General features: G+C 43.6%; 1 protein-coding gene across 4 annotated transcripts; it reads left to right on the plus strand.

Moving 5' to 3' along the window:
- Window positions 1-16: 16 nt before the first annotated feature.
- LOC102794007 (uncharacterized) lies at window positions 17-23,176 on the plus strand. 4 transcript variants are annotated; one of them, XM_087829649.1, is made up of 26 exons: window positions 27-59; window positions 159-309; window positions 1,118-1,260; window positions 1,614-1,772; window positions 1,853-1,990; window positions 2,076-2,153; window positions 2,244-2,302; window positions 5,184-5,349; window positions 5,427-5,533; window positions 5,674-6,033; window positions 6,110-6,236; window positions 8,923-9,060; window positions 9,476-9,624; window positions 9,746-9,895; window positions 9,970-10,048; window positions 12,502-12,579; window positions 12,682-12,828; window positions 12,909-13,018; window positions 13,108-13,389; window positions 13,472-13,599; window positions 15,506-17,382; window positions 20,176-20,313; window positions 20,420-20,569; window positions 21,069-21,119; window positions 21,255-21,317; window positions 21,394-23,176. In XM_087829649.1, the coding sequence occupies exons 4-26, from the start codon at window positions 1,632-1,634 to the stop codon at window positions 21,619-21,621; spliced, it is 4,944 nt and encodes a 1,647-aa protein (XP_087685775.1). In that variant the 5' UTR covers window positions 27-59; window positions 159-309; window positions 1,118-1,260; window positions 1,614-1,631; the 3' UTR covers window positions 21,622-23,176. The 4 variants fall into 4 exon arrangements, with proteins under 4 accessions (XP_087685774.1, XP_087685777.1, XP_087685775.1 ...); XM_087829648.1 differs by lacking the exon at window positions 159-309 and having other exon boundaries at window positions 17-121; XM_087829650.1 differs by lacking the exons at window positions 27-59; window positions 159-309 and adding an exon at window positions 1,001-1,025.
- The last annotated feature ends 1,085 nt before the right edge of the window (window positions 23,177-24,261 follow it).

The raw sequence follows: 24,261 nt of genomic DNA on the forward strand, positions 1-24,261 counted from the left end.
TGACCGTCTATGTCCGGGTGAGAGGTGACGTTCTCGGTTTGAATACGCTGACAACACCAGTTTGTGTTTACACTCTTAATGTTTTATTTCTGACATTTTCTGAACGAGGCAACAGTTTAAGGTACGAACTTTCTTGACTGTATGTTTCCTGGTCCTAGCATGCTCGCAGGAGAAGTGTGCTCCCCGTAGTTAGCGGACGAAACGGACTGTTGGAGCCATATTAGTCAGACTCTGGGATTATATCCGAGCAGCTACCTGCAGAGGGGAAACTGCGCTTCCACGTTAAAGAACATGCTGCTCAACAGTCAGGTAGCTAGTAGCTAGCTCATATGATGAGGAGGAAATGACCTGCAGAGAGACCAACCTCTGTTATAAAACGTCCTCCTCTTCATTTTGCTCTGAAAATAACGCTGCATAAGTATAAAACCTGCTTAAAACGATTAAACGCCTCAAAAGTCCTTCATATCCTTTAAAACACGGTGACCGTTAAGCGACGTACGTTGATCGTGACACCCAATGTCAATAACGTAACGTACACATACGTCTCCATCCGGTCAGCTGCTACACCAAACATGGATGTGAGCATTATAATGCTTCCCAAAAGCTGCGTGGATGTTGCTAATCCTGGTACTTTAGGCAGGTTATTTAAATTTAGCACAAATATAAAGAAAGTTTCTCAGTTATTTCTTTATTGTAACAATAATTGACGGCCAAGCTTTTCAATGAAACAGGCAGTCAGAAGGAAACAGTTTCCTCACCCTGTCAGCAGCAGTTAGGAGGTGCAGACAGTCTCATACAGACGTCCAGCCGAGGTTTGCAGGATGATGTGGCCGAAAGCTCTCGACCCAGACTGCACGCAGCCAGACTGCTGAAACCTGAATATGTGAAGGGACAAGTTGAGCGAATGGTCCAAATTCAGAGTTAGGGTTGTTACCGCACCAGCACTGACTACCAGTGAACTTCTGGCACCGAATAGTGACAATAGCAACAATTAGTTGACTAGTTGTGCACATCCCTAATCTAAAGTAGTTATGTTGTGTGTGTAACGTTTAAATGCCCTATTTGCATCAGTCAGCTCTGTGTGTTTATAATTTACCTTTATTGTGTTTCATTTCAGTTCAAGGTTGGACACAAACGCCAAACAGTCGTGTGACGTTAGTATGTAGTTGTGGAGGCATCTCAGCTTTGAGGGCTGTGCCATGAAGTAAGTTCAGCATAGCTAGTTTGGATCAGCTGGCTCGTCAAAACCTGGAATCGCAGGTGGGTCTTACAGCAGCGGTTTTCATATTTCCTGCTTCAGTCTCTGCGTGCACTCGTATAAAATCTGTGAGACATGTAAGTTTACTCTAGTTCTGCTCAGAAGGAATTGATTGTGTCCCTCCAACTATGTCAGAGACATGAGGAGGAGTGCGTGATGGAGATCTGTGCAGACATACAAAATACAGCACAAAAGACACACACGCACACTAGGTCGAATAAGAAAGCACCTTGTTTAATGTTTAATAATATAATCATACAATGACTAATTCTTGTTTATTTGTGTTTTTTTCCCCCAAAATTTAAATTAATTCACTCCTTTGCTAAAGTCGTGTGTGTCTCCTGGTGCACTGCAGACAGGTGGACTTCCAAACATGGAAGAAGACTTGTTGATAGGCTGGCAGGAAGAGAAGCTGCATCTTCAACAGGAAGTGTGTCGGCTGCAGGAGGAGCTGGCAGAGAGTCACGCTGAAAAAGACGAGCTGGGATCCAGGAACAGAGCTCTGAAGGACAGGGTGAGAAGGGGCAGGGCAGTTTTGCTGATCATTAGACGAAGTTAAGCCTTTACATCTTTCTCTCTCCGTCCTCCCACCAGCTGTGGCGGTCGCTGTCTCCCTCGCTTGCTCTCTCTCTGCAACTAGAGGGTGAGCAGAGGGAATGGAAGAAGAAGGTGAGGGAGGGGAGAGAGAGGGAGGCCAGGCAGGCCCTGCTGATCCACAGGCTCCAGAACAAGGTGAGGCCAAACAGCAGTGCTGTACTCATAACTGGAGTAGATGTAGCGGGAGATGGAAAATATACTGGTTGTGATTTTATTGCAGGTGTTGGAATACAGAGAACGATGTCAGCATTTGGAGCTTCGGCTGCAGGATAATCATACACAGATGCTCAGCACCGAGGTCAGACTCAAGTAATAGTATTCACAGTATTTACAGTAAAACTACAGCAGCGAGTGTCGGCATACAGCTGTTGTGTGTTTGCTTTAACAGAGAATCGTAGATGACTCTCTGGAAAGCGCCGTTCTCAGACTGGAGGAGGAACAACAGAGGTAAGTGGGGATGTCTGTCTGTGCTGGGTTAGACCACATGAATTTAGACACTCAGATTCTGCTGACACGCCTGTGTTTGCAAATCAAAGCATGTAGAACTTAGAAACTATGATTCCCACAGTGTGCTGTGCATTGTCAGTATATAGAAAGTACTGTGTAGTTTGTCTAAGGAGCCTGGAAAGAAAAGCGTCTGGACTTCTTTAAGCTGCAGGTGTGTGCTGGTTCAGAAAAAGTCAGACGTGCGAGTTACACCTTACAGCAGGTCTCCAGGGGAAGAAATAATCACCTGTGACCATCTCTGCTTCATACAGCCTTGGCATGCAAGCGGTGGGAACAGTACAGAGGAATAAGCCCGAACTTGCCCCGCCCTCGTTCGTCTTTGACAGCCAAAACACACGGGATCATTTTAAATACAACAGCATCCTCACTAAACTGTGGCACATATCCATCTGTGATGATCTGTCTGACTCTGATCGTCAACTATAATCAGAATAATTTATGATTTATTCATGTAAATGAGGTCGCATTGGCCTTACATTTAAAATGGACTAAAGAAACAGTGTGATGGGGTGAACTTTGACCCCAGAGTGTGATTATGTGCTGATTCAAAAACAGCATTCTGACTAAAGTTCAGCATACACCACTCTGTGCTAAGTCAAAGTATTTCATGGTTTCCTGTTATTTTCAGTCAAAAACAGGGTGTCTGTGCAGAAGGTCTGCAGGCCCTAAACTGCAGAACGAGAAGAACATGAAACACAGCATTAACAATTTATACTGTGTAGTAGGGCTGGGCAATATGGCCTAAAATCCATATTGCGATATAATTTGAAGCATGTGCGGTAACAATATATATCGCGATATATTCTTTTCTTCCGTATAAAGTATTTTCCACACTATAAGGCACACTTAAAATCCTTTAATTTTCTCAAAAATCGAGTGTGTGTGAATTCTGGTTGTGCTTACTGACCTCGAACCGATTTTGTTGTGCAGAAACCTGTTAAAAATGTTTTGATGGATTGTCAGAGCATTACGGCTGCCGTAGTGAGGAGCTTCGCGGAGTAATCTGGGTCCAAAACTCCGTCTGCTTCAGGTCTCAAAGTCAAACGAACACTGAGAGTTAAAAACTGTCTAAATTCTTTCATCTGTAATAAAATCATCAGTGTTGCTGCTTTATCAGGTGTAACAATTAAGTTTAACATCCAGGCATCCATGAAAACAGAATTTATTAAATTTAAAGGAGTTAGAAGTTAACAGGAAGTTAGCTCGCTAGCTTCCACCTAAACATTTCATACCATGTTCTGACTGAGAGATTTTTGAAACTAATTCAAACGTACAGCTCTGCTGTCACTTCCAACATAAATGAGGACAGAAAACTAAACAGCAGTGGCGTTTGTAGGGTTACTGAAGTTGGGCTAGCTGGTATATAATGTTGTGCTACGTGATTGCTAGCGACACAGCTATGTTAGCATAACATTAGCACAGTGAAGCTGGAGGATGAACGCTAACTTTTTTCCACTCGATAAAAGTTAACGTGAGGGATTCTGGTGGTCAGGGACAAATGCAATCGCATAGCAGGATGCTGTACACCGGCCAAACTTCAGTCAGGAGAACAACTGAGATTATTCATCCACAATACGAGGTTAGTTATTAATATACTGCAACAACATGGGAACAGAGCAGCTGCGAGAGAATTCAACATTAATGAATCAGTTACAGAAGTGGAGGAAGCGCAGTTTTTGGCTTTCCCCATATTTCAAAAGTGCTTCATCTCTTTGCTGTGACTGTCGCCATAATTTGCAGATGATAATGGTTGTAGCCGCTGCGATGCTTTCGACCAAAACAGGCGCAGCTTGATGACATCATCAACATGCGCTATCGCGATATAGTGAAAATCTCTATCGTTGGCCAAATTTATATCGTTTCTATCGTATATCGTTTATATTGCCCACCCCTACTGTGTAGTTTAAATAACTGGGATCATTTTGACCCCAGAGGTTAAAGCAGTGCAGCATCAACAACTATTTATTGTTCTTGCTTATAAGACGTTTCAGAAGTTCTCATCATTTCAAAATTGTGCAACCGTTTTCATGCAGCTGTGCACCAAAAGTGAAACTCTGCAAAGTTCTCAGTGCTAATTACTGTCAAATCATTTTGCTGCTTCGTCCATGCCAGCCTGTTCATCAGTGCGTCCACTTCATGTTGGTCTGAATACTGAATTTTACAGAACACAACAAGCGATGTCAAAGTGCAGAGAAGCTGAGGAACAAAGGACCAACCTGATGTTAGTTCACATTTATTATATAGTTCAGTGTAGTTTTTATACACGTCTGTGTGGTTAGAATGAAAAAAGTTCATGTGGTAAATTCAGCTGTTGACAGGAGCTCATCAGCGTTTGAGAATCAATGCAATGCTTTTATTTCTTAGGGTAATTAAAACACCTACAGTACATATACGAAACAGTCACAAAAATATTACAATATTTAAATGTAGCTTTTTGCTATTTTACATAAACGTGTTACTCACTTTAAGGAAACATTTGATTCTCTTGCTGCATGCATAAGGACATTAAGAGAGTCTCGTGTCTGTCACTGGAGGAGCTTCCACTTTCATGCCTCTGTTTATTTGAAAAGTAAACACAGGAACCATTTGTATTGAAGTTCTCCAAAGCTTTGTCTGAGTAAAGGTGCATCCTGAAGCTTGCAGTCCTTCATCTTTGTTACAGGTTTTCTTCCAGAGGCCAAAAGTCATAACATCATTGTATTGTATTTAAAAAGGCTTTATCAAACCCAGAGCCAGAATGACTGCTATGGCTGTTTCATTTAATTGTGATTGTTCTACACAAATATTGTCTGATTTAATAAATGATTGTCTCCCTCCTCAGGTCGGTCAGTTTAGGTGACACCAATAGTCTCCTTTGCAAGCAACTTGTCCAATCAGAGCAGGCCAACCACGCCCTGAAGGAGGACCTCCAGAAGCTGACGAATGATTGGACGACAGCTGTGGAGGAGGCAGAGCAGCGAGAGGCTGATTTGCAGAAAGAGCGAGAGGTCTGCAGTTGAATTGATTTTGAAAGTGACCATTCAGATGGCAGTTATTGTGTTTCTATATTTGTGTGTGTGTGTAGCGTCGGCTGTGTCTTGTGGGGGAGCAGCAGGCTCGGCTGCTGTCTATCTGGAGATCTGTGGCTGCTCTGAGGCGGGACTGCCACGCTATGAAAACGGCTGCTGACAGGTACGTCTGAGGCGAGGCTGCTTCACTCAGACAGTCTCTACAGCTGGTTCAGTCCAGTTATCAGCTCCACCAATCAGCATTCAGGGTTCATGACCAACCTGAGCTTGTAAACATGCTGACCCACCTGTCTGTGTCTGCAGGGACCTGTGGCAGCTGAAGGCCGAGTTTTCTCGCCTCTCGTCCGTTCTCCTCTCCAGCTGCGACTCTGTCTCCTCCTCTCTGAGGCTCAGCACACTTTACATTAATCCTCTCTCCTTCTCCGCTTCTCCCCCTCTTCTCGCTTCCCACTTTTCTCCCTTTTCATTCTATTCTCCTCCTCCGTCCTCCGATCTGGCCCTTTGTCCTCCGAACTCTTCTGCACCTCCTCTCCTCTCATCATCCACAATGCGAATCTTTTCTTTGGGAGAGTTGGAACTCAAAGAGGAGAAGGACGAGGACGAGCAAGGCGCTTCAGAGGTGAAGTCTGTTCAGGAGACTCAAGTTTCACAGCTGCAGCAGAGGTAAATTAGCTTCTACCAGACGTTCAAACACATCCTTCTGTTCTCCTCTCGATCAGTCTCCTTCTTTCTTTGCCAGGATTGAGGCGCTCACTGGCTCGCTGCAGACCGAGGTCAGTGTGAGGGAGGAGAGCGAGAGGGAGGCCGAGAGACATCGAGTAATGCAGAGAAGCCTGCAGTCTGTGAGCCACGCTGTGATCAAACTGGTGAGTCTGTTATGTTGGTCAGATGTCCAAGGACGGCGTTTCTACTGTTTAACGAAGTCAAATAGAAACTGAATCACTGCTGTTGTTACAGGAGTGCAGTTATTATTGAACACGTCACCAGTTTTATCAGTCAGTCTATTTCTGAGGGTGGTGTTGGCCAGTAACAACCAGTAACAACCAGTAACAACCCATCCAATATTCAAAGACATCAAACCATAGATGTTCATACATTAATCTGTAATAATGAGAAATGACACAGGGGAAAATATTAAATACTGAAATCTAGGGCTGCTCGATTATGACAAAATTGATAATCTCGATTATTTTCACTGAAATTGAGATCTCGATTATTTGACGATATTTATTTAACAATAACAATGTTGAATAATGACTTTAAAGATTGTCAAAAATAATATAAAAGTGCAAATACTGATAACAGTGCAAATGTTTGCAATATAAGAAATAAATGAAAAATGTAAACATCTATGTTTAGTGAACTTTGCAGTGTTGCTCTGTGGTGCAGCTGCGACACTGTAGCAAAGTTTACACACTGTGTCTACTTGATCCACGTCTGACTGAACCCATAATGTTTCCACACCACTGAAGGTTTTTTACCTCTTTTCAACCAACAGCAGTCACTCTCCTCTCCAAATAACTTCTGCTTAGCTTTCCGAGCTTCCCTCGGGTCCTCTTAATCAGCGGTCCCCAACCCCCGGGCCTCGGACCGGTACCGGTCCGTGAGTCGTTTGGTACCGGGCCGCGAGAGTTGAGTCTCAGGTGTGAAATGTATAGTTTTCGGGGTTTTTATCGGTTTTCAGCGTTATTTTGTTATCGTTTTTATCGTTTACTCGGTTTTCCTGGGTCTTTTCACGTGTGTTATGAATAAATCTTCTTTTTTTCGGTACCGGTACTAGTTTTATTTTGTTGTATTTATCCACGACACCTTAAAGGCCGGTCCGTGAAAATATTGTCGGGCATAAACCGGACCGTGGCGCAAAAAAGGTTGGAGACCGCTGCTCTTAATTGTTGTGACGCGTGTTCGAAATGCAGAGAGGTGCGCTAGATTTGCCACACGGAGCAGCGCGAGAGTAAAGCACGAGGGAGGGGCTAATAATCGGCTCAGTCATTTTTAATGATCGTTGAAAGCCCAGATCGTAATCGAGATTAAAATTCGATTAATTGAGCAGCCCTAGTGAAATGTATTTAATGCTTTGTTGGTGATGACAGCTTCAAGACACCTTTTGTACGGAGAAATTGCTCAGGTGTGATTTTTGACGCATTCTACAAACAGTTTTTTAAATCCTGAAGCTTCTGCAAAAAGACCTCAAGTGCAGAGTTTTTCATTTGGATTCAGGTCAGCTGATTGGCTGGTCAGCTGTAACATCATCTCTGAAACCAACTCAATGTCCTCAGCTGTTTGTTTTGCTAAACTATTCATTATATATTCATCTCTATGAAGCATGCCAGTGCTGTATGCTGAAAACAGCCCACAAACAGGATGTTCCCACCTCTACACTTCACTGTGGGTTTGGGGTTTTGGGGCTGATATGCAGCGCCCTTTGACATCCAAACATGGTGGATTACGGCAAATACAGAGTTCATTTTTGGTCTTGTCTGACCAAACCAAAGTTTACACTCACCATTTATAGGCATAGAGACCTCCAGAGACCTTACACGAGGTTGTCCTCAGGGTGCTGTATCACTTCGCTCTCACACTGCAGGCTTACTTGAGCCTTGAACTTTCAGGTCCCTCTTCTGAGGAAGAAACTCGCAGCTTGGACTCAGGAGACAGACCCCATCTGTACTTTTAAGATTAGGCTTTTTTGACAAAGCTTGAAGTTGGGGCTGGATCAGGTGACCCAGCTTTATTTAAATCCCTGAAAACGATGACGTCTCTCCCAGAGCTCTAGTTCAGGGACATCTACCTGTATCTTGTAGAGAAACGCTGCCCTTATATTGATGCCAGGATTAAAGCTTTCAAAGTGTGGACAGCTGTGTGTTTTCGAGCTAGATGGGTAAACAATGCCACTCTGTAGGAGACGAAGAACAAGAGGTTGTTCACTGTTGAAGCACAGGTTAGCGCTACGTAGCTAGCTTCAATGAACTCGCGCTCGTCTTACGTTTAGTTGACTTTGATATTTACTGTGTAGGGTTAGAAAAGTTGTGTCTTTTGCTAATTTAAAAACAGACTTTTGCTAATTTAAACTAAAAGATGTTTGAAGGATCCCTGGAAGGGCAAAGGACGCAATACCGTTTTGCCCTCCAGGTGGGCGTGTCCCAGTAGCTCTGATGTCACGTGGAAGCTATGATGAGTCTGCGAGTGTGGGCAGGATTGGACACAAATATTGTGGGAGTGGCAAACAGACAGGAGGGTAATGCTCAGAGGTAAAGTAGTCCCATGCATGGCTCTACTTCCCATGATGCAATGAGCATTCCTCTCTCACCGTGTGTTTATACACCACTCTGCATTTAACTGAGTTATTTTTAATCTCTGGCTGTTTCTCTCTGTTATTGTAGGGTCTTTACCTTCCAATATACAGTCTATGAGGCGGCTGTTGTTGTGATTTGGCGCTATAGAAATATAATTGAATTCTTGCAGTAGTTCGTGTCGATGGCTGGTCTGAGCCTCTGTCAGCAGCAGTAAGTGAAGCGTTTGAAGTTAGCTTGTGTTCTGCTTTGTGTTCAGTCCAGAGTCCTGACCTCAGCCAGCAGCCAGTCGCTGAACATCTCCTCAGAGGGTGTCCTCAGCCTGGATCTGTCCTGCTTGCTTTCCGTCCTGTCTCAGACTGAGAGCGCCCTACAGTGGAGAAATGAGGAATTACAGGTAAACGACACAATATAGTTCTTATATGCAAAGTCACTACAGTTTTTATGATTAATGTGTCAGTGTAGCCACAATATCTGCCGCCTGATCCCTGATTGTCTACAGGTTTTCACAGTTTCACACCAGTTTGTTGGAAAGTGTGTATTTGTCATGTGAAATACTTCAAAGTGCAGGTTTAACACCAAAGTACTGAAGTAGTTAAAAATGTGTATACTGTTCAAAACTTCATGTTACTGAGTGTTGGCTGTGCAAACTGCCAGGATTAGTCCATCGTTTTAAGGAGTTGTACAGTTATATACATTACATTATACAGTCAAAAAGCGGCACACGCACGCCTGCAGTCTGAATCAGTGTGTGTGTGTGTGCGTGTGTGTGTGTGTGTGTGTGTGTGTGTGTGTGTGTGTGTATGTATCAGGGGGCACAGCGATGTCTGCAGCAGCTCGGTGAGCAGAGAGCAGCTCTGCACCTGCGACTGAAGCAGCTGGAGGACGACAACCAGCAGCTGCACACACACACACAACAGCAGCAGCAGGAGCTCGGCCACATCATGGACGTACTGAGCAGGTTCACACAGAGGAAATCAATTCAGATTTTATGCTACACTTTTGTGTGATTCATGCTTGTAAACGAATTGGTGAACGACACCGACAGAGTTGACAGCTCTGTATTTACCGATGTGTGACAGAGAGAAGGAGACGGCGTCCTTCCTGCGTCTGCAGGTCGAGGAACTGCAGAGGAGGGAGGAAGAGCTGAGGAGTGAACATCACCGACTGAGGAAGGAGAAAGACGAACAGGAAGAGAGAATCGGACAGCTGCAGACAGAAATGCGCAGACGGTACTCGGCATAGGTCACCACTGCACTGCACTGTGCTTTACTGGTTCATCAACAATGCACTGGTTTTGTTTCAGAGTTGAGACTGAGGTGTTGGAGAACGTCCAGCTAACAAAGCGGGAGACGTTGACCCAAGCAGAAATGTATAGTCTGAAGGTAAACAGGCCTGAACTGAGACGGAGCAGTGATGTGATATTTTATGTGACCAAATATCAGTCAATGAAAATCATAATAAACTCCTGCGTCACCTGAGAGAACGTGGAATAAACCAGCTCAAATGAAAACCATCCAGCATAGAATTTAGTGATGTGCGGATCGATCCTGAAATATCGATTTCTCCAATACCAATCATTTATGTTCTAGAATCAATTCTTACATTAAAATATCGATATTTTAGTAATTTAGGGTACATTTGTAGTTTATCATTAACAGGAACACAGTGGAAAGAAACTATAACATTTGGATTGTCTACATTCAAAGGAACTACTTCCTCTTCCGCCTTTCATAGTCATTTACGAAATAGGCTGTCTGTCTCGCAGCCCCTTGGCGTGTGCACTCACAACAATGGCTGAGCGTAATTGGAGTCATGTGCGAACCTATTTTACCTCCACAAAAACTGAGACGTGGTTTGCGATACATGTGGCAAAAACGTGAGGTGTTGTGGCCACACTAGGGAGACATTCAAAAAGGCTGTTGGGGGGATAAATACATTTTACAGGGTTTATTTATCGGATGAAATACGTTAAATGTCCGGAAACAGCGGGGGTGTCCAAATTCAGAGGCTGCTTCCACCTGAGGACCCGGCCTTCGTGGTCTAAAGAAAGCCGGGTATACGTCACGAGCTCCCTCGGTGGAGTGAAACTGCCGTCTGCTCCTTGCTATCTAAAATATAACCGGGCACTGGCGTAAACTCTCGACCGTCTCACACTTTGTTTAATCAGTTTTCTGTTTGACGTTTATTCAGCTGTGTGAAAACCTCCCGAGGGATTAATAAAGTTAAATTTAATTTAATCTAATCTAATAACTTTAATCTCAGCCAAACCGATTTACTCACGAACAAATAAAACACTGAAAAAGCCAAACAATAACATTTTTAAGTTATCTAAGTGACTTATATATCATGTTTAACCCGAGTAGCGAAAGACCGCGGGGGTTTGAAGACGATGTGTCGGTCGGCTCAGATTTTTGAGGTTTACACAGCTACATTCTCACCTCAAAATATGTTAAAAGTTTTTTTGCAACCCAGAAAGAGAAATAAGAGTAATATTAAAACTAAGCAGCTGCCGCCATTGTTGGAAACAAGTAATCTGGTGTCCTGTAATCATGATGATGCTATAATTTGAGATACAATAAATAAAATAAGTTTTTGTACAAAGTATCGGATCAGTATCGTCGATACCACCCTGAATATTACTTGGTATTGGATCGGAAAGGAAATCAGTGGTATCGCACATCACTAATAGAATTCAGTTACAGACTGATGACTTGCTGTTTGAAAAAGGTGATAAATCACATTAAATGTGATTCAAATACTACGCTTATTGCAAAATGTTAAAAATCACAATCATATATTGTGAAACTATCATATTGTGGGTAGGGCTGCCACAAACGATTATTTTGATAGTCGACTAATCAGATCATCATCCATTGGACGTAAAACGTACAGCTTATTGCACCAGCAGCATCTGCTCTTATATAACTATCATTAGCTTACAGCTTTCAGTGTTTAAGGTATCTGCTAACTAAAAATAAAGACAAGATGATAGTTTATTAAATTTTAATGACATTTGCAGATTGTTTCGGTGAAGTTTAATCTGCTTGACGTTTATTCAGCTGTGTAAAAACTATAACTTTAATCTCAGCCAAACCGATTTACTCAGGAACAAATAAAATACAAAAAAAAGCCAAACAATAACATTTTTAAGTTATCTACGTGGCTTATATATCATGTTTAACCTGAGTAGCGAAAGACAGCGGTGGGTTTGAAAACGATTTGCGGGAGTCCGGTGTTCTCACGGCTCTAGTTAGCCTAGCTCCCGGCTAGCTATCGAGCTAGTGGGTAACAGACGTCTCCGAAAACGTCGGAGCGCTTTTGAAAATATGTGGTGTCTTGATAAACTGAGCAGATATTTGAGGTTTACACAGCTACATTCTCGCCTGAAAATATGTTAAACGTTTATTTTGTGACCCAGAAAGAACAATAAGAGTAATATTAAAACTAACTAGCTGCCGCCATCGTTGGAAACTGAGCAGGGCTGCGCTATGAATTCTGGGACACAGCTTCTTCTTCTTCGGGGTTTAACGGCAGCTGGCATCCTTGTACATGCAGTGCTGCCATCTTCTGTTTCAGTCCGTTATTACACTCTTAAATCCTACTACTTATTCCTGCGTCTTTTGTGATCTTACAAAGCTTCAAACGACGCGTCGACTATTAAATCAGTCGTCTACGATTTTAATAGTCGACTAATCGTGGCAGCCCTGATTGTGGGCGATTTTCTTCCATTTAACACACAGCAGGTCCTCTTCAGAAACTGTTGTCACTAAAATAAGTAGTGCATCATTTAAAACAGCTGAACATCTTCTGGTGTCGTCGTCCTCTTTTCTCGCAGGGAGCACTAGAGAGGGAGCAGCTGGACAAGCAGCGAGCCGAGGAAGATGCTTCTGATATGAGAGATGCCTTACAGAAGGTACAGACGTGACACCGAGGACGTGTCCGTCCTCAGAGGAAGACTCGTAGCTTTACTCATTTGCATAGAATGACGTTCCGGCTGCCATCTTTGTCTCATCAGTCCAGGGAGTGCGTGTCGCGTCTGTCGTTGCAAGAGAGCGCATTAAGACGGGAGGTGGAGGAGGGACGGGATGCGCTAGACAAGCTGTCCGCCCTGAACTCTTCTTTGGCCTCGGACAAGAGAGAGCTGCACAAACAGCTGCTGCAGGTACTCCTCCCTACACGCCCCCTCGCTGTGGCTTCCAGCTTTAGTACATCATGTAAGTCAGTTCACGTGTTTGTTACCAGCTGGAGTCTGAGCTGTCAGAGGGCCAATCACAGCTGCAGGCTCAAAGGTCACAAGTCAGTTCGCTGGAGAGGGAAGTCAAGACCCTAAACATGGATTTCAGCGAGCTCAGGTGAGATCAGTTTGCACCCAGGTCGTCAGGCAGAACAGTAAAGTTGTGATTTTAATCCTGAATAATTAGAGTGTGAATTTGTCTGTTAGAGTACAGAGAGAGGCTGAGGAAGATGCTGTTCAGCAGCTGAGAGAACGAGAGCCAGAGGAAGACGGGAGCTTTCCCTCTGTGGGTGACCTGTCCTGTCAGCATGCCGCAATGTGTGAGGAGCTGAAGGAGGTGCAGGACCGGCTGGGGCACGCAATGGAGGAGGTGAAAACTAGGAGCATACAACAGCAGGAGCAGCTCAGAGAGAGTAGGCGGCTACAAGAGGAGCTGGATAGTCTGCAGAAGCACAAGGAGCAGCTCGAAGTTGATCTGCAGGAGATCCGGTGCTGAGCGCACGAAATAAAATCAGGATTTGTTTGTACGGGTCGCATCATACTGACATCCTGGTTCTCTCTCCGCCTGCAGGTCTCTGTCGCTGTCTGCCCACCAGCAGCTCAGTGAGCAGCAGAAGCGTCTCTCGCAGTCAGAGGTGGAAAAATGTCAGCTGAACACACACATCCACACTCTGAAGCAGGCCAAAGACACCTTACATGGTCAGTGATAGTCAGGGTTTTAATAGTTTTGCAATTTTCATTAGTTTTTATTTTTATTTAGTTTTGACTTCAGATTTTCAATTTTATATCAGTTTTAATTAGTTTTTACCAATTGTTTGCTAGTTTAGTTTTTATTTTTTTTTGAAAATCCTTAGTTTCAGTTTAGTTTTGATTAGTTTCAGTTATAGTTTTAGTTGTGTTTGCAATAATTAAGTGTAACAAAATCCCAGTTTCATCATATCAGTCATTCTGCTCATCCTTGGGTATGTTGCTATTCCAGCTACCATACTGCACCCTGGACAGGTCGCCTGTCTGTCGCAGGGCTAACACGCAGAGACAGACTCACATTCCCACCTATGGGTTCTTTAAATAAATAAATAAATAAAGGCAGATGAACAACCATTGATACCAGGCAACTATAAAATGTATATCTTGGCCCCAATGAGACTATTAACTCTCGCAGCACCGGGTGTTCGTAATTTTGGTTCAAGTGAATTGATAAACTTTTTGAAGGTAATTGACTCACACAGTTGTGTAGATATCCCCGTCCTGTTGTCTCGGGATGCATCACGCTGCCTTGCCTGGGGTTAGCTTCTGTTTTCTGGGGATGAGGGTTGAGTGTGCTCCCTTACCTTCTCAAGCTAAGCTAGGTTAGCCTTCTTGTGTGAGCTTTTCAAGTGCACTTTAAGGTTTGTGGGATTTTTTCCCTTTAGAAATGTCCCTCATAATTTGTCTGTTTCCACTACAAGACACTTGCTTTATCCAAAACACAGTCATATTCAAAGTAATCCCAAATTGGACTCTGGCTCCCGACTTTTCCTGACATGATTCTGCGCGTGGACGGAGCAGCAACACAGACGACTCGACTAACGTGCTGCCACCTGCTGGCATAATGAGACACAGCAAGAAAAACATCTGGAAACTAAACTCCATTTTCACCCTTGACTCTTGTATGACACGCACACATCAATGAAAACTAAACACATTTTTGCTATAAATTCAGTTAATTTTAGTTAGTTTTGTGAACACTCATTATAGTTTTAGTTAGTTTTCCTTTTTTTGTTTTTATTTTTATTTCCGTTAACGAAAATGTTTTTTCACTTCTAGTTTTCATTAACGATAATAACCTTGCTGATAGTACGCCTAAAGTCTTATATCAAACCTTTATTCCTTAGATCTGGCTAAAAACAAGAATAATGAAAACATGTAAATGTGGCAGTTCAAACCAAAAAGTGGTGAAGATATAAAAACAGAACGCAGAACATTTTATTCACGACATTAAACATGTTTGAACTGTTTTAAGACCACTATTAGTCGGTAACACATCTCAACAAAGGTGGTATCAAAAGGCTGAAAAATAAATTTAAAACCAAAGATTTTAGCTTAATTGGCAACATGATTGAGTATTAAAAGACACCTTAGAGAGGCTCTCTCCCAGGGTGATTGTAGTGACTGGGCCCCAGAGCCCCTACACCCACCTCCACAGGTTTGCAGCATGGCTTTAACGCCTGCCTCCAACACTTGGCTACCAGGTCTGCTTATTTCCCCTCTTTCTTTCCTGAGCCTCCTCTAAGCAGCTTTCCCACGGGACAAGCAACATGACCGGTTTAGCCTCCTCAGACAGCAGCAGGCTTGAGTGCTGATCACAGTCCCGTCTCGCTCCAGTCTCCCACTGTTCCCAGCAGCCTCGAGACCACAGCTGCTCTCCTCCTCGGACAGAGTTGTGATGATTGACTCGATAGCTCTGAGGACAACATGTCTCAACCTTTCTAACGTCCACACACACTCAGTGTGAATGAAGTCTTCCCAGTGAACACGCTCAAGTGAAACATCAGCTGTGCTGACATTAATAGGAACAACAGTGATTTTGATGTAAAGTACTTAAAACTTTTTTGTCTTTTTAAAGGGGAGATCCAGTGTCTGAGAGGCGAGCTGGAGGAGATGATGTCCAGGGCAGAAGACGAGAAGAAGAGGAGAGAGATGAGCGAGGAGGAGAGGAAGGCGCTGCAAGAGGACATGGAGAGGATGACAGAGGAGATAGAGAAGCTGAGGAGGAGGAGGAGGAGGGAGGAAACGGAGAGGAAGGGTGAGACGGAGGCCGAACAGGAAGAAAGGAGTTTCTTTAGTGAGAACTCGGGGAGAAGAGAAGGAGCTGAGGTGCTGAGGGATTGCATTGAGGGATTAACTGAGGAGGTGGAGGAGAGGCAAAGGGAAGAGGAGAAAATGAGGAAGGAGGTAATAGAGATGAAGACTCGAATCAACCTCATGATAGAAAGAGTACAGCGATTAGAGGGAGAGAAGGAGGAACTGGAAGAGGAGGTGAAGAGAACAGAGGAAAGGCTGAGAGAGGAGAGGAGAAGAGAGGAGGCGAAGCAGAGGGACAGAGAAGTGGACGCTCACCGTGAGCGGACGGAGAGATTAAAAAGGGAGAAGAAGGTGGAGCAGCTGAGGACAGAAGCTGAGAGGGACAGATGGAGGGCGAGAGTGGAAGAACAAGAGGAGGAAAGGAGAAAGAAAGACAAGCTGCTCGAGGAGAAGGAGGAGGTGGTTGCAAAGCTGCTCGAGAAGCTGAAGGAGAAAGCGGCGGAGGCGGAGCTGATGAGGCAAAGGCTGAACGTGGCCAATGAGAGGTTTGATGAATTTAAGGCAGAGGCGAAATGTAAGGAGGAACATCGGGAACATCTGGAGGAGGAAGGAGAGAGGGACCATCGAGAGGTGAATGCCAGACTAAAGCAAAAGGAGGTAAGAGGAAGTAGGAAAGATGACACGATCTCCTCCCAGGTTAGGGAGCATCAGGAGGGACAGACAGCAAGGAAAAGAGTAAGAGAAATGGAGGAAGCCCGTGACAGGCTGCAGGTGGAGATAAAGGAGTGGCAGGAGAGGGCAGAGCACAGCGAGAGCGAGGCTGCAAAGCTTAACCACATCTGTGCGGAGCAAGAGGAGGAGGTGCAGCGGTTAAGAGCTGTACTGGAGGAGAAGGACGAGGAGAGAAGAGGATGGGAGGCACTAAGTAGAACTGAGAAAGAAAACACGAGGAGACTGCAAAGTCAGCTGATGGAGGTCGGGGAGGAGAAGAGGAGATTAGAGGAGGAAGTTAGGGAGGCCGAGGAAGAGAGAGAAGCACTTAGGAGAGCTGGGGAGGAGACGAAGAGGCTGGAGGAGCAACTGTCTGAAGTAGAAAGTGACATGAAGGAGCAAAGAGAGGTGCTGAGGAAGACGGTGGAGGAGAAGAGGAGACTGGAGAACACGCTGAAGGAAGTTCAGGAGACGACGAAAGGAGGAATGGATGAGCTGATGATGCTGAGGGGAGAGAAGAAACGTCTGCAGGATAAATCGATAGAGACGGGAAGAGAAGCTGACGGACCAATGAGAGCGAAAGAGCAGCAAGCAAGGCTGCTGGACACCGAGGAGGAGGAGATGGAGAGAAGCAATCTAGAGATGTCGGTGCTTAGGGAGGCGGTACAAAAGGAGAGAAGAAGGAAGGAGGAGGCACAAGATGAGCTGTTAAAATGGAGAGAAGAAGCACAATATCTCAGAGAGGAGACGCAGGAGGAGCTGAGGACGACTAAGATGGAGCTACTGGTTATTAAGAAAGAGCTGCAAAAAGAACAAAATGAGAAGGAGCAGATAAAGGAGAAGCTGCGGAGGACGGAGGAAGAGGTGACGGCTCTCGAGGAGGAAGTGCAGGAGATGGAAAACGATAAGCTGACGGAGACGAAAGACTTTCCTCAGGAGGAGTTGAGAGGAGTGAAGCAGGAGGCGACGGTGCGAAACTCCCTGCAGGTACTTCAGTCACACAAACACTGTAGAGAAACAGTCGTCCTGACAGTGACGCTGCTGGAACTGAAGAAACCAGCCTGAGGTCAAACTGCTTGAACCCTCTGTAGCAGGGGTGTCAAACATACGGCCCGCGGGCCAGTTTTCTGTCAGCTCCAGCAGTAACACGACCCATCTATCAGTGAGAAGAACGACGTGCTGTCGTTAAACCTCATGTTCTCACCGCTTGTCGTCTGTACGCTGAACTGAAGCTGCTTTTGACACGGTGGAGTTATTGTGACTAAAGCTTTCTGTGTGACTGAACACAGGATACACAATCATATCCACACGTCAGTGAGCCTGATCTTCATCACTGCAGGCAGGGGTGGGACTTTATTTTGATAGGCTCACCATGTGGCCAATCAGATGCACAGACAAACTGGGGTCATACCATTACCAGTCTTATGGTATGACTTTCCAAAAGACACCAAGTGTAGGTGTACAGGCCAGATAGATGGGAGAGCGAGCGTGTCGGGAAATGGTGAAGGAAGGAGTGAAAACGTGCAAACATGTGGCTGCATTTCAGTGATACAGGGCGTCTGGATGAGCCTGTGTGCTTGAAGCCATTTGATAATTCTTAACCTGTTTGATTTCTCACCACAAACAAGCACGAGCAGAAATTTTGAACTTTAACTGTTTCTGTTTTTCACTTTCTGCTGTAGAAACGTCTGTTTTTTAACGCCTGCAGTTAAAAACCAAAAAGTCTGTCTGGGCAACAGGCTGCCAGGACTCAGTGAAAGTTTATCCATGAGTCAGACCTCAGATTCAGGAGGAACAATGTTGTTTTCATTGTTGTCTCAGAACACCTGACCAACTCTTTATCCTCTCAGGATATTTGAGGATGTGGGTTTTGGCTCAGAGAAGTTATTTGACTGCATTTCTTGGGCAGTGTCCTATTGGGAGTATGAAAGGTCTGGCCTGTTGTTACGGTTGTACAACCATAGCGAGGGCTTGGTTCATATTGACAGTAAGACGGTTTCATTTCTGGTGGGTGTTTGACTCTGTCAGGCTGCGTTTTGTCATGATCGTGTTCATAATATTTATGCACAGAATATGTAGCTATAGCCAGGTGGTGGAGGGTCTCCACCTCGGTGGTCTCAGGATTTCGTCTTCGCTTTTGTGGACGATGTGGTTCTGTCGTCTTGGCGACCTCCAGCTTGTGCTGAAGCGGTTCACAGGCTGGGATCCCACGTTTTACAGTTTTGGGTCGTCGATCTGTAGTTTACAGCACTCTCCTGTGTTCCTGTTACTGTCACAGCAATAAACACCAGTGACACAGTGCCAGTGAAAACCACATGCCCACCCATCCATCTGTCCATCCAGATATTATCCAGATATTGTTTTTTACAAATGCAACCTGGAATGATCTCAAGAAGTAACAAAGAAATAGCTTATACCTGTTAATGAGTGAATTCGCTAATTGAAGCCTAAAACATGTGTAAGTCCTCGTTTGCTCAATGCCTGAACTCTGCTATCAGATCAAACTGTGAATAATAGCACTGCCCCACTATATTGATCATTAGTGCTGCCACGATTAGTCGACTAGTCACGATTACGTCGACTATTAAAATCGTCAACGATTGATTTAACAGTCGACGCGTCGTTTGAAGCTTTGTAAGATCACAAAAGACGCAGGAATAAGTAGTAGGATTTAAGAGTGTAATAACGGACTGAAACAGAAGATGGCAGCACTGCATGTACAAGGATGCCAGCTGCCGTTAAACTCCGAAGAAGAAGAAGAAGCTGTCCCAGAATTCATAGCGCAGCCAAGCTCAGTTTCCAACAATGGCGGCAGCTAGTTAGTTTTAATATTACTCTTATTATTCTTTCTGGGTCACAAAATAAACGTTTAACATATTTTCAGGCGAGAATGTAGCTGCGTAAACCTCAAATATCTGCTCAGTTTATCAAGACACCACATATTTTCAAAAGCGCTCCGACGTTTTCAGAGACGTCTGTTACCCACTAGCTCGATAGCTAGCCGGGGGCTAGGCTAACTAGAGCCCGTGAGAACACCGGACTCCCGCTAATCGTTTTCAAACCCACCACTGTCTTTCACTACTCAGGTTAAACATGATATATAAGTCACTTAGATAACTTAAAAATGTTATTGTTTGGCTTTTGTCAGTGTTTTATTTGTTCCTGAGTAAATCGGTTTGGCTGAGATTAAAGTTATAGTTTTTACACAGCTGAATAAACATCAAGCAGACAGCTGATTATCAGAAGTGTGAGATGCTCGAGAATTTACTCCGGTGTCCTGTTATATTTTAGATAGCAAGGAGTTTATTAAACTTCACAGAAACAATCTGCAAACTTCATTAAAATTTAATAAACTATCGTCTTGTCTTTATTTTTAGTTAGCACATACCTTAAACACTTAAAGCTGTAAGCTAATGATAGTTATATAAGAGCAGATGCTGCTGGTGCAATAAGCTGTACGTTTTATGTCCAATGGATGATGATCTGATTAGTCGACTAATCGCAAAAATAATCGGTGACTAGTCGACTATCAAAATAATCGTTTGTGGCAGCCCTATTGATCATTCAAACTTGTGTTATCAAGGATTTTATTGAAGTTGATCACAGGGTGTTAAATGCTTCTGAGCTGAAAACGTGCTACATAAGTTCACAAAGATCTGGGGTTGAGCTTAAGCATTATTATAAATAACGTCATCTTGTATATGGGTTGCATTTAATCGCTATGTTCTTCTTCTGTTAATTTGACATTGTAATGTAACTGTTTTTATTGCTGATGTGCAGGTGGACACTCTGAGTCAGAGCACAGAGCAGATGGAGGAGGACAGGGATGGATCACAGCAAACAGATGCAGCTTTGATGGGCTATAAAAGGAGACCCCAGCAGGAGGAGCAGAGCCCAGTGGCCACGTCAGATACAGAGGTCAGTTTGTGGTCAGGCCGTCAGTGCAGCTGTACACAAAGAACACAAGTGCATCGACAGGAAACGGGTTGTAAAGTGCAGCTGTGTGGGGAAAATGTGTCTGCAGGGTTTGAAGGAGAGACTGATGGTCCTGCAGAGTCTGGTGGCTGAACTGGAACTGGACCAGAAACGACTGAACAAGAAAAACTTTCATCTGGAAAATCAGAAAGACAAACTGAAAAGAGCGACACACACGCTGAGAGAGACGCTGCAACAGGTACACACAACGATGAGACCGGTACACGTGCACGCACCCAGAGAGACGCTGTGTACACTTCTACATTAAGCCACATTACACAGGTGCACAGCAGGATGCAGCTGATTGCAACCACAGCAGATGTGCCGCGGAGCTTTAAAGAAACGTTGCCGTGTCTTTGCTCCACGTCACGTAAAATAGTGTTGGATCTATTTTTAACACAAGAAGTGTCGAGTTGCACACAGCAAGGTAAAGTGGCAAGAACTAGGACCCAGGAGCAGCACAGAGAATCTGGTCAAACTATATTCTGATATAGGATATAATCTGGTCACCATATTTGCTCCTGGTGTAAACAAAGGGCAAAAGAAGCCTGAGTCACAGACCCAGTGTGAGCCTAGGACGAGACAGATTTCAATATGCAGAGACACCACTTTGGCATACTGAGACACACAACACTAAGAAAGGTATACAGATACACAGCAGACACACTGACGTGAGTACACATTATTGTGTATTTCAGGTGGCGGATGAGCGCTCGAGGCTCAGACAGCAGCTGAGTGAGAGCATCCAGGTGAGACACACAGTTCCCTTATTACAGTAATAATTACAGGTTGTGTTAAAGTGCATTCCTCCAGACTATGAGGTGTGTGTTTGTGACAAATGTCAACAGAGGCACGTGTGGTTGCAAACCCATTGTGTGTTTTAGGGGTCTGTAACCACCACAGAAGAGCAGCAACTGAGGAGCAAAGTGAGGGAGCTGCAGGAGCAGGTGAGTGCAAAGCACCAGAAAGACTTCCTGGTGTTGTGATGTCAGGTGGGTGCTGACGATGTCTCCTCTCCTCCAGGTGAAGCAGCTCCAGTTTGCACTGGCTGTCGGTCAGCAACAAAGGGCAGAGTTCATTCAGCAGTCCTCCAGAAACAGCCAGTCAGTGCTCGCTCTGAGACTTGACCTCAGTGATTCACTAGCAACTATCACACAGCATCCAATCCCATCCATCCTAGAGTCTGAGACACAGCGATTGGATCGTAGCCTGAGGGAGGAGGAGCTCAGACTGTCCTTCAGCCAGCTGTGAAAATTCAGGACCAAATGTTCTTAATTACTTTACACTCATTAAATTGAGACGTAGAACATTCAGGTCTCTTTACCTCATGTTTATTTATTTAACCTTTATTTATACAGGCAGTCCCACTGAAACACTGAGGCTCTGCCTCGTACTGAACCAATAGAGCTCTTCCTGTCAGAGGATTCGAATTAAAACCAGCCAATCAGAATCAAAGGGAAATAATGCACATACACCTGCTTTTCTTGCTGTTAAAGCCAAAACAACCTTTTCTGCATTGTTAGAGTTACACAGAATTAACACGATTTAATAACAGTTCTGGTGATTTTTGCTACATTGTAGACATTACTTATGGTTTCTTTTCTCTGCATCACACAAAGCAAAGAAATTCTTATTTTGGTGTTTCTGCACATTTATTCTTCTGTTTTTGTTCTGTGGTTATACTGGTCGTGTTTCACATGCTGGCACTTTAATACTTTTGTCTACAGTCATCTACTAACAACAGCACCTTTTTACAGTCACGAAGCTTAAAAAGCTGATAAACGTTTACAGTCCAACAACGCCGCTTATTTATATTTGTTTGTTTTAATGCGCAGCTCTTCCTCGAGCAGAAACCCGACTCACCTGAGTCAGAGTGGCTCAGGTGAGTCTGGGCCATCGTGTTGTCTTTTCTAGATCCAAAAGTGACAATTTTTTAACACTACCTTATTAAGGTGGATTACCAAGATGTATTTATAAGTTGTTAATGTTAATGCAGAACAAGTGTCACAATTGGCCAGTCTGAGGGGAAGTGCCACTAAACGTTTGCTCCAACCCTGAAATACATGGCAGTGCCTTTCCCACAGTCCTCCAGTCTGAGCTTACTCAGGCTCATGTTGAAGTCAAAGGTCAACTCGTGGTGTGTATTTGTGTGTATTTGTGTGTAAATATGTGCGGCCAGCTCGAGGAAGCGTCCCGGGGGGAAGGAAGCTGGTTTAGACAACACCCTGAACTCTGAGAGCTGCACCTGAGTCAGCTGACTGGCCCTCCAGATCATTTCCTGTTTCATCAAATCACTATCAGAGTGCGTAGAGCAGCGAACGAACTTGTACAAGTTTACATGTTTACAAACGCTGAAATCCCAGATTTATGATAGTTTGCTGTTTTTATAGTTATTCATTTGTCAACATATAAGAGCGTAGACGTGATTACATCACATTTATCATCATCTCGTCTCATTTTCTGTTACACATTAATCATGAGGGATTTGTCTTGTAAGCTGACTGATAGAAAATTGTCACAGTTGGATCTTAGAGATGTAAACATGAGGCTAAAATGACTTTGGTGGTTTAAAATGCAGCTGCAGACACTTTGTTCTGAACATTAGTTTGAGGTTCAGGTGTGATGCACAGCCCAGCTTTAGTTTGAACTTAACAGCTACTTTTAAAAGTTATTTACTTGTATTTTATAATAAAATTATTCTAAAGTTGTCAAACATTTTATGCTCTCTGATTGTTGAATTCACAGAATGTTACTGAAATAAATCATAAATGCTATTTGTTACCTTTTTACAAAAATATATTTTAAGCAGCAGAAAAAACAAAAGCTTGTAAATGTGGACGCGGTGGCAGAAACCAGTGAGAAAATCAGAATAAATAAACATGGTAATAGTTTTGATATTAAAGATCTGGTGGTAAACAGTGTTGGTCAAGTTACTTGAACAAAGTAATCAGTAACTAATTACTGATTACTTCCCCAAAAAAGTAATCCCGTTACTTTACTGAGTACTTATTTTCAAAAGTAATTAATTACTTAGTTACTTTTTAAAAACACGATTTACAACCTGAATAGGTGATAAAGTGATAGATCTTTCAGCCCAATTCTACTTTTTCTACATAATCATCATACAAAATGTAATCAAATGGAAAAGTCTCTTTTTAAAACTTGTTTTATTAGTTTTAATCTTTAACTTTATGCATCAAGCAAAAATTTAATTATCTGCAACATTCTCTGACTGGAAGAAATTAGTTTAACATTTAAACCTATTTTCTGCACATTCCAGCACATAAAATAAAATATTTTTTGTGTTTACACTCAGTCTTTCAAATAGATGCAAGTAAAACACAGCAGAAAATAAATAAAGTCAAAGACTAGCGGTCCTGTTGCTCTATTTTCACCTGTAAAGCAGGAGTGGGGTAGGCGGAGGGTTACCCTGGTGCAGGTGTGCAGCGGTCAGTGGAAGAATCCGCGAGTTTCTCTGTGAGTTTCCCATTACGTCATAGCTACTCGGTGCTTGTTTGGAAGTTTAGGGGTTTTTTCGCTGTAAAAAGAAGTTTTCTTCCCACGCACAACGGACACTAATGTTTTTGTCACTTTTTATGGAATCAAACTCAAAGTAAGGTCAGTACTTCCACGCTTTAAACGCTGCACGCTCATACTCTCTCTGCGCTCGATATATGATCCATTGTTGATCTGCACACAGCTGTTGTCACGAACGTCGCACTCGCTTACGTCACTGTCATGAGACATTCTCGCAAAAAATCACGGTTTTAGTAACGCAGTAACGCAGCGTTCCTACAGGAAAGTAACGGTAATCTAATTACCGTTTTTGCAATAGTAATCCCTTACTTTACTCGTTACTTGAAAAAAGTAATCGGATTACAGTAACGTGTT

Source organism: Neolamprologus brichardi, chromosome 16 (genome assembly GCF_056152115.1).
Source record: "Neolamprologus brichardi isolate AB-2024 chromosome 16, ASM5615211v1, whole genome shotgun sequence".
Taxonomy (NCBI): domain Eukaryota; kingdom Metazoa; phylum Chordata; class Actinopteri; order Cichliformes; family Cichlidae; genus Neolamprologus; species Neolamprologus brichardi.

Excerpts from the sequence above, each read along its gene's own strand:
- LOC102794007 (XM_087829648.1), top strand. The coding sequence starts at position 1,632 with ATGGAAGAAGACTTGTTGATAGGCTGGCAGGAAGAGAAGCTGCATCTT. Across the intron at positions 9,625-9,745 it reads ATCATGGACGTACTGAGCAG|AGAGAAGGAGACGGCGTCCT; the intron begins GTTCACACAGAG and ends GATGTGTGACAG. Across the intron at positions 13,600-15,505 it reads GGCCAAAGACACCTTACATG|GGGAGATCCAGTGTCTGAGA; the intron begins GTCAGTGATAGT and ends GTCTTTTTAAAG.